Source organism: Rhea pennata, chromosome 2 (assembly GCF_028389875.1).
Source record: "Rhea pennata isolate bPtePen1 chromosome 2, bPtePen1.pri, whole genome shotgun sequence".
Classification (NCBI taxonomy): domain Eukaryota; kingdom Metazoa; phylum Chordata; class Aves; order Rheiformes; family Rheidae; genus Rhea; species Rhea pennata.
The window spans coordinates 79,253,666-79,271,016 of NC_084664.1; the positions used below are offsets into that span (position 1 = coordinate 79,253,666).

The 17,351-nt window shown below is 37.7% G+C and overlaps 1 protein-coding gene across 8 annotated transcripts in view; it reads left to right on the plus strand.

The window, feature by feature from the left end:
- The window catches only part of TRIO (trio Rho guanine nucleotide exchange factor), a 255,536-nt gene that overhangs the window by 217,244 nt on the left and 20,941 nt on the right, over positions 1-17,351 (plus strand). For 6 of the 8 annotated variants that reach the window (XM_062569805.1, XM_062569806.1, XM_062569807.1 and 3 more), the window contains 11 exons: positions 1,439-1,609; positions 5,664-5,759; positions 7,695-7,843; positions 8,619-8,685; positions 11,665-11,768; positions 12,429-12,498; positions 14,566-14,655; positions 15,244-15,336; positions 15,957-16,007; positions 16,210-16,287; positions 17,105-17,296. In XM_062569805.1, coding sequence (XP_062425789.1) covers positions 1,439-1,609; positions 5,664-5,759; positions 7,695-7,843; positions 8,619-8,685; positions 11,665-11,768; positions 12,429-12,498; positions 14,566-14,655; positions 15,244-15,336; positions 15,957-16,007; positions 16,210-16,287; positions 17,105-17,296 — 1,161 coding nt within the window. Of the gene's footprint in view, positions 1-1,438; positions 1,610-3,763; positions 4,130-5,663; positions 5,760-7,563; positions 7,617-7,694; positions 7,844-8,618; positions 8,686-11,664; positions 11,769-12,428; positions 12,499-14,565; positions 14,656-15,243; positions 15,337-15,956; positions 16,008-16,209; positions 16,288-17,104; positions 17,297-17,351 lie in introns of those variants that run through there. The other 2 variants (XR_009957633.1, XM_062569812.1) reach the window with 2 other exon arrangements.

Below are 17,351 nucleotides of genomic sequence, written 5' to 3' on the forward strand. Positions count from 1 at the left end.
GCACTCGGTCCCTTCATCCCGGTTATTGATGAATAAGTTGAACAAGATAGGACCCAGTACTGAGCTCTGGGTCAGTAGCCAGAGCCCCAGGCTTCCAACTAGACTCTGTGCTGCTGAGGACAACTCTCTGAGCTCTACCTTTCGGCCAGTTCTCAATCCACCTCACTGTCTAATCCTCTAATCCACACCTCCTGACCTTGCCTAGGAGGATGTTATAGGAGACAGTGTCAAAAGCCTTGCTGAAGTCAGGGTAGACAACATCCGCTGCTCTCCCCTCGTCTACCCAATCTGTCACTCCATCATAGAAGGCTACCAGATTGGTTAAGCAGGATTTCCCCTTGATGAATTCACACTGGCTACTCCTGATCACCTTCTTTTCCTCCATATGTCTGGAGATGCCATCCAGAATGAGCTGTTGCATCACCTTTCCAGGGATGGAGGTGAGGCTGAACGGCCTGTAGTTGCCCGGGTCCTCTTTCTTGCCCTTTTGAAAGACTGGAGTGACACTGACTTTCTTCCAGTCCTCAGGCACCATTCCAGTTCTGGCTAGCAGTTTTGATGGTTGCTGTGTAGAAAACTAGTCTCAGATGCCTTTTTTTTTTTCTATTTTTTCTTTGCTCCTGGCATGTTTTGCAAGCTTGGAAACAGCAAAGTTATACTGTGCAGGTAGGAAGAGAAAACACCAGAGGCTTGGCAGAATGGTGAAGTGGGAGATGTGGTTTGGGAAAGAAAGTTAGCCTCTGTCTTTGAATGTCAGGCTGTACAAAGCAAGCCAACTGTGTGGAGCAACTGTAGTGTTGTTTGGGAAGTAAGCATAATTCTGCAGTTCTGAGGGTAAAGAAGAAACTAAAGCTCCTGCCTTAAAGTGAGGAAAAAACAAGGACAATTTATTCCTTTAAAGATAGTAAGATTATCATTTAGGGTCAATTGTATTAAGCTACAACTTTAATAACACTAGTGGTCTGTTTATAGTACCTTAAAGGGTGAAGAGGAGGAATTCAGGAAGAATGATTGTCAAAATCCTTCATGTTGTAATAGTTTTTTTATAACCTCCAAACGTTTTATTAGGAGGGGTGGTATTTCAGATAAAAGTTCTTTGTATTTCGGATGTAAAGTTCTTGGGTTTCCTAGTAAGAATAATACGGCTCATATTTTACCAAGCTGAATTTGTCATGCAAGCACTGCTTTTGTAACACTTCCAGGGAGTAAATTTCAAACTGAATGCCTGGTTCTCTAGTATCTCAATCCATCTGCTTTTACCCAACACTGAAAAGAGTCATCTTGGGCATCTGCTTTCTCATCAGCTGAGAAGTTGAACTGTGTAGGATCATCTAGTCTGTTCTACAGATTCATCTTTTTGCTGACAGCTTGTTTAAGACAAGCTTCCAGTTGCTGCTGAGGAGATAACATAGCTTGAATGTTTTTCTTTTATTTGCAGAGAGGCCGAAATGAGGGGCTGAGCAGTGGCACTCTCTCAAAGTCATCCTCTTCAGGCATGCAGAGCTGTGGAGAAGAAGAAGGTGAAGAGGGAGCAGATGCTGTACCGCTGCCACCTCCCATGGCAATTCAGCAGCACAGTCTTCTCCAACCAGATTCACAGGATGACAAGGTAGGAAGAAAAGCAGGGAAGAGTTCGCATGTTGAAATAACCTCGCTTTGCCCAAATCTTCCATTTCCAAAAGTGTAGGTAATAAAAATAAAAGTGTAGGTCTGTGATGTAGGTAATAACCAGTATGATGGACAGAAATAATAACTGTGCCCCTTTAGACAACCTGAAAAAGATTTGCTGTGGAAAGATTGTGAATTAAATGCATCTCTATTTTAAATACACAGGTGCAAAAAATTTTGTACAAATACTTTAAAGGAAGAAATGGGCAGCTCTGTGTGTGCACAGGCCTATTTTACATCTGTTTAACAGGTGCCATATTTAGTGATTGAATTCTTGTTTTACAGTCATACCTTTGGGCATTTTGGTTAAAGTATTATGTGCAAGGAAAGTCTATCTGGAAAATTATCTGCTGTTCATCGGAGACCTTTTTAGATCATAGACTATTCACCATTCCTTTCTATTTTTGTTAAACTCAGTTCTGAGGAGAAAAAATTCCGTCTACATACATGAGCAGAAAGAGTTGTTCAGATTGACTCTAAGGGGTGTTTTATAACAACAAAGCTACTTTGACTGTACAAGTGTACTGGGAGGTTAATAGCCAAATAAAGATAGTCCAACTGTTCTTTACAAAGAAAGCCAAGTTAAACCTGAAGGTAAAATTTTCCAAACAGCAGTTAAATTCGAGATATAGATAGTAACTGTGTGAAGGAGACCTTTTTTACATATAAACCTTGACATTCATACATTGAGAGAGTTTTCTTCAAATGTTTAGCAACAAATATCAAGCCTGGAATAAAGGGGTTTAGAACAGAAACAGTCTGGATTTCTACAGCAAATACATTCTAATCTTCGTCCCATTTTGCTCCTTAAAATTTTCAGCCATTGTAATCTATGGCATGAGCTCATTCTTAGTGAATTTTGTGGGCGGTTACTCACCGAGTGAGGCAGATGTTTTTGACAGCTTTGGCTTATCTTGTTGACAGTTTTTTGGTTTTTTTTTTCCTTTATCTCACTGTCTTTTGGTGGGGATCTCAATCATCCCTGAAAGTCATTTGCAGGATCAAAATGTCTGGCTTCCATGATCTATGCGTATTTATTTCCTACGTGTTTTCTGAAATGCAAATGTGTAATGCATGAGTTCATGAGCTAATATATTGGGAAAAATTCCTGAAACAAAACAAGAAAGAAAGACGTTTTAAAATCTTGTCTGTCTTCAGAATTGAGAAACTATTTTATTGCTCGAAAATAATAATCTTGGCTGAAGATTTAGAAAGAGAATACAACTAATGTTGATGAAAACACATTAAAGTTTCTGCTGATAAGCTGCCATATCTGCATATCCCTTCAGTGGTATAAAAGCTGATAGAAAGCCTTAGAAAAAGTTCTCCAGGTGAAAATCAGTTTTCCTTATATAGTTCTTTCTACACAGCAGGAACAGTCATGTGAAGGATTATGCTTATAAGTCAGTGTCCACTCACTTTTGCATTTCTAGGGCAAAGTCTGACCCTTAAGACCATTGAGTAAGAGCCTTTGAGTAGCTTTCAACCCCCAGTAGGTTTCAGTTTCACTTCTGGAAAGGTTAACGTTCATCCACTCCAGTAAAAACATGATGGGGCAATTTTTAAAGTAGCTTAAACTGCAATGTAGAGAAGACCTTGAAGAAGTTAGTTAAAAGGTGATATGGTTAATATTGTATCATTATCTTTCAAAATACGTAAATTGTGATTCTTCTGGGGCCCATTGCTTTGGTGCGGTCTCTGTCCTACTGTGTGGTGGGAGGGAGAAGGGTCCCATCATCTGGCAGCCTGGGAGTTTGTCTGGGCCTTCCTAAAGCCCACACACCAAGATACCACCAGCTTCCAGTATATAAAGTGAATGTTTTATGGGAATGCAAAAGCGAAAAGCCAGAGTTGAGTTTCTCCTCACAGAACTCAGTTGGCTCTGTGCATGGAGTTACTCATTAATAAAAGGCTTGGGGACAAATCCCCCGCTGTCTGCCTTCTGGGTGGAGTCCTCCTTTGCATTCCTGCTGTGCTCGGTGGTTTTTTGGGCTTCTTCATTCCTCTGGCTCCCCAGGAACATCTCCTCCTTTCCATGACCTCAGTGGCTTGGCCTCAGGGCTGCGCCTCACTGCAAGCCTTGCTTCCTCGCCAGGTCTTCTGGGCTATGCTAACACTGGAAATTCCCCACTGCTGACTCTCTCCTCCCTGGCCAACCCCTATGGGCTCCAGCAGGTCCTCGCACCTGTACACACATTGGTACTCCCTCCTCCTCTCCTCATTTCCTGGAGAGAGACTGTATTCTGCTCCTGGAGCATATCGTCCGGAAGAGGGTCAACAGAGGTTTCCTCCACAGCACAGCCTTATCATCTTTATGATATAATATACACTATACCTACCTGAGCTGGAAACAAAGCACTTCTGAAGTTCCACCAACTGTCACACCTCCTACACTCCCATGGAGCAATAACAGAGAGGAGAGACCTTGACCAGACTCGGACTGCGACCCTGCCAATGTTTTGTAAGACTGAATTCAGCTCAACATCCAACATGAAAACCTGCGTACAGGCATAGCTTTTGAAAACTTGGGTTTTCACATCCAAATAGGGAGCATAAGATTGCCTAAAAGTTGCACAAATTTGTGGAATTGCTTAATTTTTTGGTGTGCATGCAAAATACCATGTGCTAGACCATGCTGATTTATCAAATATCACTAAATAACATGATCATTTTCTCTCGTAAGAACTCATCTGCATAATATGCATTCCTCTGTTCAGTAGAATCATTGCGTACTTCGTGGATTTGCATTTAATGGCAGTTTACAAGTTGTTTGCATTTATTTTTTGGATAAGCAATATTAAAGTTGCAAAATTAGTTATATTAATATGAAACTAATTATTTTTGGTTTTTTGTTCTCTCTTTTTGTTAACTCTGACACAGCATTATGTTGATTTGTGTTCTGTCTCTGCTTTAGCTCAGTTCCCCTATCTTTCCATTTAAGGTTATATTTCCTTTGCTTACTTGCCCATGTTTTCCTTTCTGAATAAGGCAAACACAAGGCAAACTACCTGAAATCTATGTACTTTTCTTCTTCTTCTTTTTTTAAAAAAATTAAGTCATGGAGACCCTTGCAACACCCATCCTTGATTTTAACAGAGCCTCCTGTGTTAAGTCATTGTACGTGCTGTTGTCCAAACTGTTGGAAATGTTTGCAGGACATCCTACCCTGTGCTTTGTGATGGTTGTTGTGCTGCTTGTAATATGAAGTAGGTTCATATTACACCCTGTTTCCACTTTCCAGTTATTTAATGATAAATGTAATGTGCAAACCACTCTGTGTTTGCAAATTACTGAGGCTGAATTGAATGGCCCTCTCCCAGAATCCTTTACTGTGAACACCTTTTACCTTCAGTTGTATCTATAAACTGGCATTTTATAGCTTGTGAGGCCAGAGACCTTCTGTATTCTACACATACCATTGGGGAAAATGGATGGCACAAGAAATGGTGAGCTCAATTTCCCCTCTGAATCTGGGCATTGTAGTCCAGCTGCTTTAGAAAATTAGATGTCTCTAAATACCCATTTTTTTTCATTTTTTTTCTTTTTTTTTTCGCTTGAAATTTCCTACTGTATTTTAAGCATCTTGGTTCCCATTATTTTTCTGCAGTTGTTGCTTTGTTTTAGCAGCCAAGAAAAAAGCTAACTGTTTGCTGGCCATCCAGTCAGTTCAGTTTTTATAGCTATTTGTCAAATTTTAGTGTAATCAGCAAGCTAACGGATATTTCCTCAACTTCTAATCTATGTAGAAACAGGATTTTCTTTTTTAAATTCCAGTAGTTATAACAGAAGGCAAGAAAATCTTTCAAGATAAAGCTTTTGCGGGGGTTACCTAAAATTTACAAATCCAGTTGCATAAGCTGGTGGATGGGAGGATGTTCTTAGTGTATTATATTAGTGACCATTGCTGCCTAACAGAGAGGTGAAGGAGGGCTCTTGATCCTTGGGCAAGTGCCAAGCTAATTCCGGGATTCTCCTCCCTTTGTGTCTCTGTGCAGACATCTTCTCGATTACTGGTGCGGCCAACCAGCTCCGAGACACCCAGTGCTGCAGAACTAGTCAGTGCGATTGAAGAGCTCGTCAAAAGTAAAATGGTGAGGCTGAGTGGCAGATTCATATGTTTAATGAAATTGTGTCTTGAAGTCCCAACTTGCTATTCAACAAATAGCCCAGTGCAAGTCCTGAGCATCTACCTTTGACTTGTAAAACCTGACATTCCGTTTCAAAAATCATCTTCTGGTTTTATGTGTAGGTCACTTTGTACACATGCTTTTGTGAAAGTGCTTGTAGAATAGATGGCTATGCAGGGAGGGGAGAAGTAATAAATAAGGGGTGGAGGGAAGAAGAGGAAAAAGATGTATTTGTGTACTGTTAGTACCATGAATGCTAAGTGCCAAGGTTACTCTGATTTGCATGATAGACCTTTGCTAGAAGAAACCCTGAAACTAAATTTACAGTAATCTTGCAGATTTTAGCGTAAAATAGATGGCATGATGGCTTGGTCTTTGCTTGAGCAAGCTCTTTCCTTGCTTTGCAATGTTTGCTAACAAATTAAGCAGACGTGACTTGTGTCTGCTTTTTTAAAGTTTCTGTGTTTGAAAGCTTATATGCTCCTGAAGACATTCACTTACAAAGAATAGGATGAATGGATAATTCCTTGAAGTCTCTCTTTCCCTCAATACTATTACAGTCTGCCTTTTGCTACACAGACCATGTTGGGCTAGATAATAAGTGTGCAGTGTCACTGCAAAAACTCTGCAGAGAGTTGCAACATGACAACCCCATGTTACCAGAGACTTATGTTTACCAGGTGCTTTCTTTATTAAAGCAGCTTTGAATTTCCAAATGAGAAATGTGGATTCCCATTTTATATTTTCCAATTCCAAAGAATACACTTGACTTATATTGCTACATGAAATAATCTTTGCGTTCTTGTGGAGTATTAGCTTTGCTTTTTACTTCCATTGCACCAGAAGAGTGATCAAGAAGTCATCTACAGAAAAATTCAAAGCAGCCTTTTCTAAATATGAAGTTTGATAGTCCACATGTCTTTCAGGCAGCCTAGCAGTGGAATTAATTCTGTGATCCCTACATACATAGTCCCTGGTGGGGATGCTCACATTTCACATTTTTAGCCAAAGGTCAGCCTCTCCTAGTTTTCAGGTCACCTCTTCATGTTATCTTGTTATTGTGGTTTTACTTTTTATGGGGAGGAAAAAAGATAGAGCTGAACTTCACCCTGGTGAGGTAAATGTGTCCTGCTGTAAAATTCAAGGAAAATGTGATACATAACTGTAGCTTGATCCAGGACTATAGTTTTGAATTGAAGAGGCCCAATACATACCTCAGATAAGCTTCTTTATATTCTTTTTCCCATTGCTACTCCACCTGTTTGACAAGCAGAAGACTGCAGAGTCTGCACTCAGGATGGCAGATAGCAGAGGGAGACAATCTACCTAGCGTAAGGCATGGAGACTTTTTCCAAGGATCTGAACTATCATGAAGCTCAAAAGCAACATTGGCAGTGTAAAAGATCAATATTTTCTTCACCAAATCAGTATTTTGCCTAGTTAATATGATAAAGTGTCTGACAAATAATGTCATTTTTGTTGTGATAAAAATGTAACATCTGAAGAATCCCCGTTAAAAACGCCCTATTTATTATCAAAAATAACTTACATATGAAAGCATATAAAGTATGACAATGACATAGAGAGGTGTAGGTTCCATCATACAGGTACTGAAATACCTGTCAGGATACTCTGATGTTCAGCCCTTGCTGCTCAAACCACTGAACTCTTCTTTTCCTCTAAAGGTTGGCCTAGCCTATTTTAAATATGGTGATTTAAAGATTAAGTTATCTATCCTGAATAGCCAAGATGTTGTTTGATTTTGCAGGAGCTTGAGACCTCGCTTGCCAAACTGCAGTAACTGAGCTCCCATAGGTTCCCATATAGAGCTGTACTTACACATGTTTTGTGAATAAAGGGGGAATGAGCCATTATTGCTGTCTTTCTCAAAAACCTCAGGCCCTTGAGGATCGTCCAAGTTCCTTGTTGGTAGATCAAGGTGACAGCAGCAGTCCATCTTTCAATCCTTCCGATAACTCCCTTCTGTCCTCCTCATCACCCATAGATGAGATGGAAGAAAGGAAATCCAGCTCCTTGAAAAGACGACAGTAAGACCACATTTTTCACTCTGATTTCTGATTGTGTTTTGAAAAGATAAATGGAATGTTAGAAACTTTCTATTTTGAGCTAGCAGCAGAAATTGTTAATCTGGAAAGGAGGAGATGATTAAATTAGGTGTCAAACATGCAGTTACCTTATGCAAAAAATATTTTCTCAAATACTAGCTACAATTTCAATTTCTTGTAACTTAATTTTAGCCATATCTGTGTTTGACTTTTATCATGTGTCAGTCCCAGCTATTATGGAAAAACATACCAATTTTCAATTATTCAAAGGGCTATTAGGCTTCAAAAAAGTGGTCTTCCCGCTTGTCCTGTTCCCCCACACCATTCCCCCACAGATTCTTAATTTCTGTATGTAGAAGTGAACTGTTACCATGGTAGAACAAAAACATGCCTGTTTTCAAGAAGTATTTAAATCTCTGGGAAGAAACAACTCTCAGGTCATAAACTTAAGAGTCTCCTGTTTTGGGGTTTTTTTTTTTCCTGAACAGAGACATAATAACATTTTATTATAAACAATAGTTGAATGTTTAATTTAATGACAAATGTAGGAAAACATCTGACTTTTGATAAACAGAAGCGAGAGTGCTCTGGTTCCAAAGTTAATGAAACATCTTACTTGGAAAGGATATGCATTAATTCTTCCTTCTCAACTCCACTTACCAAATACATGTGACTGCAAACATATAAACTGTTTTTTCTCTTTAAGCATCAATTTCATTTTTAATGAGATATATTCACTATTTTCTTTCCATTGTAGCTATGTCTTACAGGAATTAGTGGAAACAGAGCGAGATTATGTACGAGATCTGGGCTACGTAGTAGAGGTATGGAGTATTTCACTATTTTGATGTTCTGTGGTACCAACTAGCTGTGGGGCTTAAGCCTCACAGCTTTTTTGAAACAAAACAAAACATGAGAAGAAATCAGAAATGTGAATATTTGCATTATGAGTTTTTTTTCCTGCATGCTTTTAATATGTTAGAAATACTGCATCGTCTCATTTCTTTCTCTCTCTCTCTCTCTCTTTTTTTTTTTTTTTTTTTTTTTCCTTTTCCCTGTTATTGTGTGCATCTTAGATCTTAGTGTTCTTCCAAGGAATGTAGTTCTTGGTCATTTTTTAATTAAATTTTATTTTTTTTTAATTTCTGGCCTAATAGTATCTTAGACTAGAGATGGTATTATTTAGCGTAGCTAAATTCAAAAAAACATTGTAGCTCAGCAATAGAGAACGTACCCTGGATTTTGCGAGACTTACGTTCTCTCCTACTGTTAGGTTTTTCCTAGACTTCTTAGTTTCCCATATCTATAAAATGAGATAACAACACACATCTGCCTTAAGTCTTGAACTACCATATGAAGCGTATGTAAGAGCTGAGGGAACGCGCACGACAGTGAATTTCAGCCTACTGAGCTTCAATTCTTAAACTTTCTGTTTTAAGTGAAAGGAGAAAAAAAAAGCAAGGAACTAAATTTTCCTCTAGTGGAGCTTAAATATTAACCTTCGAGGCTAACAATGGTCAACCATATGTGAATATCTCCTTTGAGTGGTGCTGGTCTTGATTTTATTATTATTATTATTATTATTTATTTTTAATCAGTAATGCATCGATGCATCGTATGTTGTCCAAGTGCCTCGAGCTGTTTTTTAACTGATTAATAAGCTTGGTAAGACTGATATTTAAATTTCATTCATGCATTGTGATGTTCAGTGTACTTGTTACAGAATGTGGAGCTAACAATAAGTCTTGAAGAGCTTTCACTACAGCAAGTCTTGAACAATTATTTTTAATGGCTAAATTGAAAATCAGTTTTTATTAACTGTATTTGCTTTCCTTATCATTCTGTGTGACTTTTTTCCATACTCTTACACAGTGAGAAGTAAGCTTTACAAATCAATATATTTAATCTTCTTAATTGCTTATTTGTGCACGTAGGAGGACTTAAAATATGTGAATCCACAAGAATCCTCAATTTCTGTTCTGTTACTGTTTACTTGCTACATTCATTTGTTGCATTATGAATTAATTTGGGCCTCAATACCACTAACACTTCAGTAGGTTTGTAACTTATCTCAGGTAACCTTAGTGACACTACTCAAGTGAGTAACGTTCTGTATCTTGCTCTTGCTCATGTCATGATGGTAGGTTTTAAATGGTGAGCTGTTTCAGGCAAGACATGCTTTTAATGCAGTAAATGGCATTCTAAGTAATGAAGCTTAGGTCTGTTTAAACAAAAAATTGTTCTTGGGAAAATAAAAGACAAAGCAGGCTTTATCTTAGGAAGGGTGCTGTATGCTATTGATGCTGCTACCAGTTTGAACACAGTCTAACTGAATTTTTCTATTTAGGCACCAAACTTGATCAGCTTAAATTATCTTACAGTTAGATTTAAAACCATTAACTCCACTGGTTTCTGAAAAACATTCCCTGGATCTACACATTTCCTTAGGAAGTCTACAAGTCAACAGACTTGTAACTGCATCAAAGGCCATCCCTTAGGTGAAGTCTGTACTGAATAACTTCCAAACACTGAAGGCATTAAATGTGTTGGACGTTTAAACTAAATATCAGTGCAGTGTAAAGGTGAGATAAAATGCTCATGTGTGTAAAATGTTCTTTCTTACACTGTACTCTAAGGTCAGTACTGTGAAAAAGTATCTTAAGTTATCTGAAATTATTCTTTCTCCTCTCTTATCAAAAGGCATCTTTTTTTTGTTTTCATATGATTATTGAGAAAGGACAACAAAATAATTTCAGATGTCAGCTTTAGATTATTCTGAAAGGGAACTTTGTATTGATGTCCATAATTGAACAAGGAATTTTAGAAGTATGAGATGAAGATCGGTTCATATATTTTTTCAGGTCATCTTTCTCTCACAAGCTTTAAAAATATTGTTGGTGAATTTTATTTTAAAAGCACTAATAATAGATCCATGCTTTCCCCCAGTATTTAAATAGTTGTTTTGCAGTATTTAAAGAATAACAGGTCTTATTTTCATAGCTAGCGAAACAGTTCATAGTGAAAATATTGGATGTCAAAATATAAACTGCTAAATTAAAACATATTTGGCTAATTAGATATAGAAATACTAGAAAAAAATAGAAGAGAATTGCATGAGAACTGAGACACTTAATACACCTGTGTGTGTCTGATTGCCTGGAGAGACAAGTGTATATATATACCAAAAAAGGGAAGATGGGACTACTGGAAAGTGTAAAGGGGACTTTATTGCAACCAGATTGCTGGCTAATAGAATCAATGTTAAATTATTTGTAGTTCACTCATGCTGTGAATATTAGTCTATGCAGCGCAATTCCATTTGCAGTGCAACTGCTTTTCTTCTCAACTAATTTTGTGTAGACCTCGTTTGGATGTCTGAAATAAGAAACTCTGAGAAACAGTGCCAAAGCCAGTTCAGTGGCTCGGACTTGTACTTGGTAGCAGCTCTAGCTGGCCCAAGCAGTATAACTGCTCCAGGCAGTAAGGAGAGGGCTGCAGAGTTTTCCACTGTGCTTTGAGAGAGTTCATCTCTTTGCACAGACTCAATTAGCTAGAGTGAATGAATCTTCTTAGTGCTATGAGCTGTGTTGTGCAGACAACCTCAAGCCAGTGCTTGGGGTTCTGTGTCCATGCTCTATGTTATGTAATTTTATTCAGCAGTTCTTTGGTTTGATTGTTTTTTTATCCCAAGAAAGTGTTTGTCAGAGACTAATTTGAAGGCATCAGGGGAAAGGGGGATTAAGAAAAAACTCTCAGCTTTTTTAAGTTGGAAATTTACAGTGAATTGCCTTGGATTGTTGCAGGGCTACATGGCACTTATGAAGGAAGATGGTGTACCTGATGACATGAAAGGCAAAGACAAGATTGTATTTGGAAACATTCACCAGATTTATGACTGGCACAGAGAGTACGTATATTTGTAATCCCGAAGTCACCTGATGAACAAGCTTACCTATGTAGTACTAGATTGACTTAAAGACATTTTTTCCTCAAATATTCAGAAACCGGATACCTAAAGTAGGTCCTGCACTTTGAGTTGTAGATACTTATTTAGAAGATTCACTTTACAAATTTTGGTAGAAGATTTGCTTTAAGCAAGGTTGCTGATACACAGCAAGCGCTTCAACTGAGAATCTATAACATAGGTAGTATTGTGTGCAGAAGTTTGTATGTTTGTTTGAGACTTTGGTTTTGAATGTGTCTTCTTTAATTAAGAAAACAATCTTTTAAGAATTTGTTACAGTTTAGTATGCCAATATGAGTGCCTTAGGCACATAGACTAGGTAGGAGAAAGGTTTCGATTTATATACGAGATAAATGAACCTTATTTATGAGCACCAGTTATTTCTGCCTTTGAGCAAGTATTTGGTGCATCTCTTCAGAATCTGTTACAATATACTACACTATTTCCATTAAGAACCTGTACGTACTTCATGTTAACATCCTTTACTTTAAGAACATACAAAGCTGTTGATAGCGGACACAAAGTACATGGTGCAGTAAGACCACTTTGCTTTGCCATGTTATGTGCTATGAGAAAAAAGTACTTACTCTGTTTTATGTTCAGCTTCTTTTTAGGAGAGTTGGAGAAGTGCCTTGAAGATCCAGAAAAGCTGGGATCCCTGTTTGTTAAGCATGTAAGTACAAACATAAACTTTAGCAAACTGCAGTTGTTATTACTGACATGTTTGATTATTAAGGGTCAATCTATAATATAGCACAGCTAAAAATGTCCTATAAAATATTCCCCACTGTAAAAGGTGGGGAGAGAGGTTATAAGAAGCTGTGTATGAACTAAAGAGTCTAGGTTTTGTTTGAGCATCTTCCTGTGGAGAGGAAGGGCCCTGTTTCCCAATGCAGTTCTGGTTCTGTGCTGGAGAGGTGTCGTTTCATATGACCAGAAACACCTGTCTTCCAATCCTAGATATACTAACGGTGTACTGTGAAACACAGAAACCAAAAATAGGAAAGATGCTGGTGGTTCTTACTTGTTTCAATGCAGATTGGTAACTGTTTCAATGCAAAGTTTGGTAACTCTCTAATTCTATATCCTGTATCTTTTGAGACTCACAGTACCGGTTGTGCTTCTTCCCTCTTCACTTGGGGAAGAAACTGTAAGTGCCAGAAATTTTTGAATTTTAATTTTTGTCAAGTACTCTTTATAGCTTTACACAAGTCCCTTTCTTTCCCCTTTCATGTATTTATTAAAAGGAATGACCAAGTGATATATTACAACACTTTAGAAGAAAACAAGAATAATTCTTAGAAGGATAATTTTCTAAAATATGTCAAAGTTCAAGACGTGATACGCCATTATACAGTTATTCCTCCTACATTTTTTGCTGTTTTCTCTTTGTGCAGAAGTGTAGTATCTACTTGAACTGAGGTCTATAGGTACGCTAAATCACCCAAGGTAACAGAAGTAGAACTTAGCCTAAACAGGGTGATTGCACAAGCATGCAGAGACTGAGGACAGACTAGATGAAAGCAGACTCAAAGGGTGACTGATTTCCCACTGGCCTGTAGTCAATAACTACATAGCAAAAAAAAAATCATGGAACCAAGCATTAATTTAAAAATAATATTGGAAGTCAGGCCTAGTTCCTGGTCTAATGATGAGGAATGAACTTCAGGGGACTTTAAAAGAAAGTGAAAGGAGAGGAAGGAATCCTGCCACTAGTAAGACAGGAACACTGAAGAAGTAACTTTCCTTTTTCTGACTGCTTTTTTAACTTTCTCCTGACATATTTGTAACTGAATTGCGTTGAAAGGTACCCGTACTGCTCCAAATGGAAAGGCAAGCTATGTGCTACTACCACATCCTCTAGAAAAATCCTAACTGTCCACTAGAACATACAAGTTCAGTTCTTGCTTGTAATCTATTTCTTGTATCCTTTTCAATCTCCATCTTAATTCTTCCTTTTTTACTTTCCATTTATCGTCACAAGTCACTGCTCTGCAAGTCTCTGACCAGCACAGCCTCTAACAGCAAAACAGTCCTGCCAGGAGCAGATTTTGGAGTAAATGATAGGCACATATGGTGCATCTGTGTTTCTTCATCAGCAAGGTGGCAATCAAAAATGAACCTCAGAGGCAGAAGTTATGCTTACTCTTTTTCTTTGTTGCCTTTGGTCTTAAAAAGGCATGCAAACACTATACATGATCAGACCTTAAAAATACCAACACCACCATTTCCAGGCTCTATATCACCTGTTTCCTGCTAAAACTCCAACAAGACAGCTAACGCGAGATAAGACTGACAAACCAATTTTTCCTCCCAACTACTGTCTACAGTTAAATAGGATGAGGACATTATTTTAATGTATTAGAATAATGCATTAGATTATTTAAAAAACTGAATATTCAAATAAATATTTCAAACACTTCAACCATTGTTTTTGCTAAAAGAAAAATTTAACCTTTTTTATGGTTAACTTTACTGTGAGACTTATCAAGCTGTCATCACTGAACAACTGATGTTCTGACATACTCATAATGGTAACAATTTTTTGACTTGTGATCCCCTTCTGAAATCATGATATTCCCAAGTATGATTTCAGATCTGTAACTTCTATATATGTAGCTGCTGCTTTTCCCCAAAAGGTCCTTTTTTATATTTAGACTTTCAGACAGCTGTACTTCTTAAGTAATGATCTGTTTCAATCTGTCATGATAATGATCGTTCCATATCTTTGTTTTTCCAGGAGAGAAGGTTGCACATGTACATAGTTTACTGCCAAAACAAACCAAAGTCTGAGCACATTGTCTCAGAATACATTGATACCTTTTTTGAGGTAAGTTTCAGAGAGATGACATATGCACAGTAAAGGTTAGGTACAGCATGTGTACACGTGTAAGCATGCTCAGATCTGTGACCAAAAAAAAAAGTGTGACTACTATTTTATTGCTGTTTCAAATTATAAATTATTGAGTTATTGCAGTGTCTGTTGTGATTTCTTTAGTCTGGTATGGATTACTAGAAATGTATTAATCTAAGAGAAGAAAACTGAAGTTCAGGTCTGAGACGTTAATCAATCAGTAGAGCCTCATCCTTACTAGCCTAGGCAGCTACAGTGCTTGTGTGTACCACTTATGTGAAGGAGCAATGTTGAAGGAGCGAGGATCACTATAGAGCAATACAATAAGTACAACCTGTGATTGTAAAATGAATTTCACTGTACAGTAGTTTCAGAAAAAGCACTGAAGGTATTTAGGAAATAAAGACAAGGGAAAGGACTCCCCCTTTTGCTAACTGAGGATCAAATTTTGCTCTGATTTCTGCCGATTTCTCCTCTGATAGCCATTAAAGGTGAAATATAATGCTCTGTTTCTAACTAAACAAAACAATATTTTAAGCCAAAATACTATTTTATAATTTTCAGGACCTGAAGCAACGCCTGGGCCACAGACTTCAGCTCACAGACTTGCTGATAAAACCTGTTCAGAGAATTATGAAATACCAGCTGTTACTAAAGGTAAAGTGATGTTGAGGTGAATGATTTAATATGTTTGTTAACTGATATGCTTTTTCTTTTAAATATTGAGGGTGCTTTTCCACCCTTCCTCCCAAACAGATTCCAAATCTGTAAGCCGCATAATATGGTTAGTTTCCAAACATATTAGTGTTATGAAAATTGCAATAATAGCTTGGACTGAATTTTGCTCACTCTTAAAATAGCTTAAGATGAGATGAACTCAAGTCAGTGATATGGAAACACTTAGAATTTGTACCAATGTCATGTGCAGGGGAGAGGGATCTGCAAACTGTTTTCAGATGTAATAGTGGTTGAAGTTGTTGGAGTCATCCCGACTTTTCCACCTACGTGTCGCTTAAATATTTACTGAAAAGTAACCGTGTATCACAGAGATCATTGCCTTAATACTTGTTCTTCCATTAAATAAAACAAAACAGAGAATACCTCCGACAAAAACAAAGAGAAGTAACACAGAAGCTATAAGAACAAAATCTGGGATTTCTTAAAGTGTCTTCTGCAATTAGTCATTCTCTGGCAGATAATAGAAATTCAGATTTTTTAAGATTTCTCTTTGCTGATTAATGAGTAAATAACTCATATTAATGTTTTTCCTGTTTTAGGACTTCCTCAAATACTCTAAAAAAGCTAACCTTGACACAACAGAACTAGAGGTACTTCAGACACTTTCTCTTATTGACTTGAATGCTCTTTGCTCTGTACTTATGCCTGTTCTGCTCTTGAGCTTGTAATTATGGGATGTGTTTACTTTTCATGCTGCTTTCTACTTTAAAACAACAGTAGCAAATAAAACAAAGTTCTATCTTGCAAACATGTATTTGGAAAATTAAGCTTTAACTATTTCATCTTTAACAGAGAGCCGTAGAGGTCATGTGTATAGTACCAAAACGGTGCAATGACATGATGAATGTTGGCCGCCTGCAAGGATTTGATGTAAGTTGTCTGGAATTTTTGAACGTGTTTTACTGCAAGTTTTTGTCAGATGGTCTAGAAATTAACAATTAGCATTTATGTTATGGGCAGAAATAGGGGTGGAGAGACAGTGCTCCTTCACAATCTGGTACGATGGTGCAAAAATTGATGAGTGAAAAATCAAGTCTTAGTCCTGCAAAGGAATTCTTTCTAAGAAACTTTATCTATATGTCAGTGTCACTAGATTTCATCCTTTGAATCTAGGAAGTGCTGGTATTATTACAGTTTCCTATCTGACTAATGTTTGGCAAAATAGTGAATCAGTTATGAGCAGACCTGACTCCAGCAGTGCAGACAAAGAAGAAGTTGCTAAGGTCAGTAAAGAACCTGAGGTGACTGTAGCCCTTCTTCTTACTTTGCTAAGGCTAGTGAAGATGAAAAGTGGCTACTGAAGCAGTATGCATCAGCCAGACTACAGTCACATCTACCTGCAAAGTCCTTTCTGTTCTGTGATGCACATATGAACTTGAAGTCTTCCCTGTTCAGCACACTGGAAGACACTGGAAGGAGGGATGGTTTTACCAGTGTTGCTAATAAACTCAAATTGTCTCCAGTATTAACTGAATTTTTCTGCTTGATTGGTTGATTTGATTTGGGTCTTTTTGTTTGTTTTGAGAAACAGCAAAGAATGTCTCATCTGTCAGAGGATCAATGAATATATGGTCAGGAACACTGATAAATCAGGAAATACTACGTTATTTTAGAATGACTATTTGCTCAGAAAGATTGATGAAAAAAAAATCACACCAAATATGTTTGCACTTACCTCTGTTTTTAGGGTAAAATTGTAGCCCAGGGTAAGCTGCTGCTCCAGGACACATTCTTGGTCACAGACCAGGACACGGGACTTCTGCCACGCTGCAAGGAAAGACGAGTCTTCCTGTTTGAGCAGATTGTCATTTTCAGTGAGCCGCTAGATAAAAAGAAAGGTTTCTCCATGCCTGGATTCTTGTTTAAAAATAGTATCAAGGTAACTGTTGTATGTGAGTCTTGGCTGAGTTTGTGCAGGTGTCACAAAGGTAACA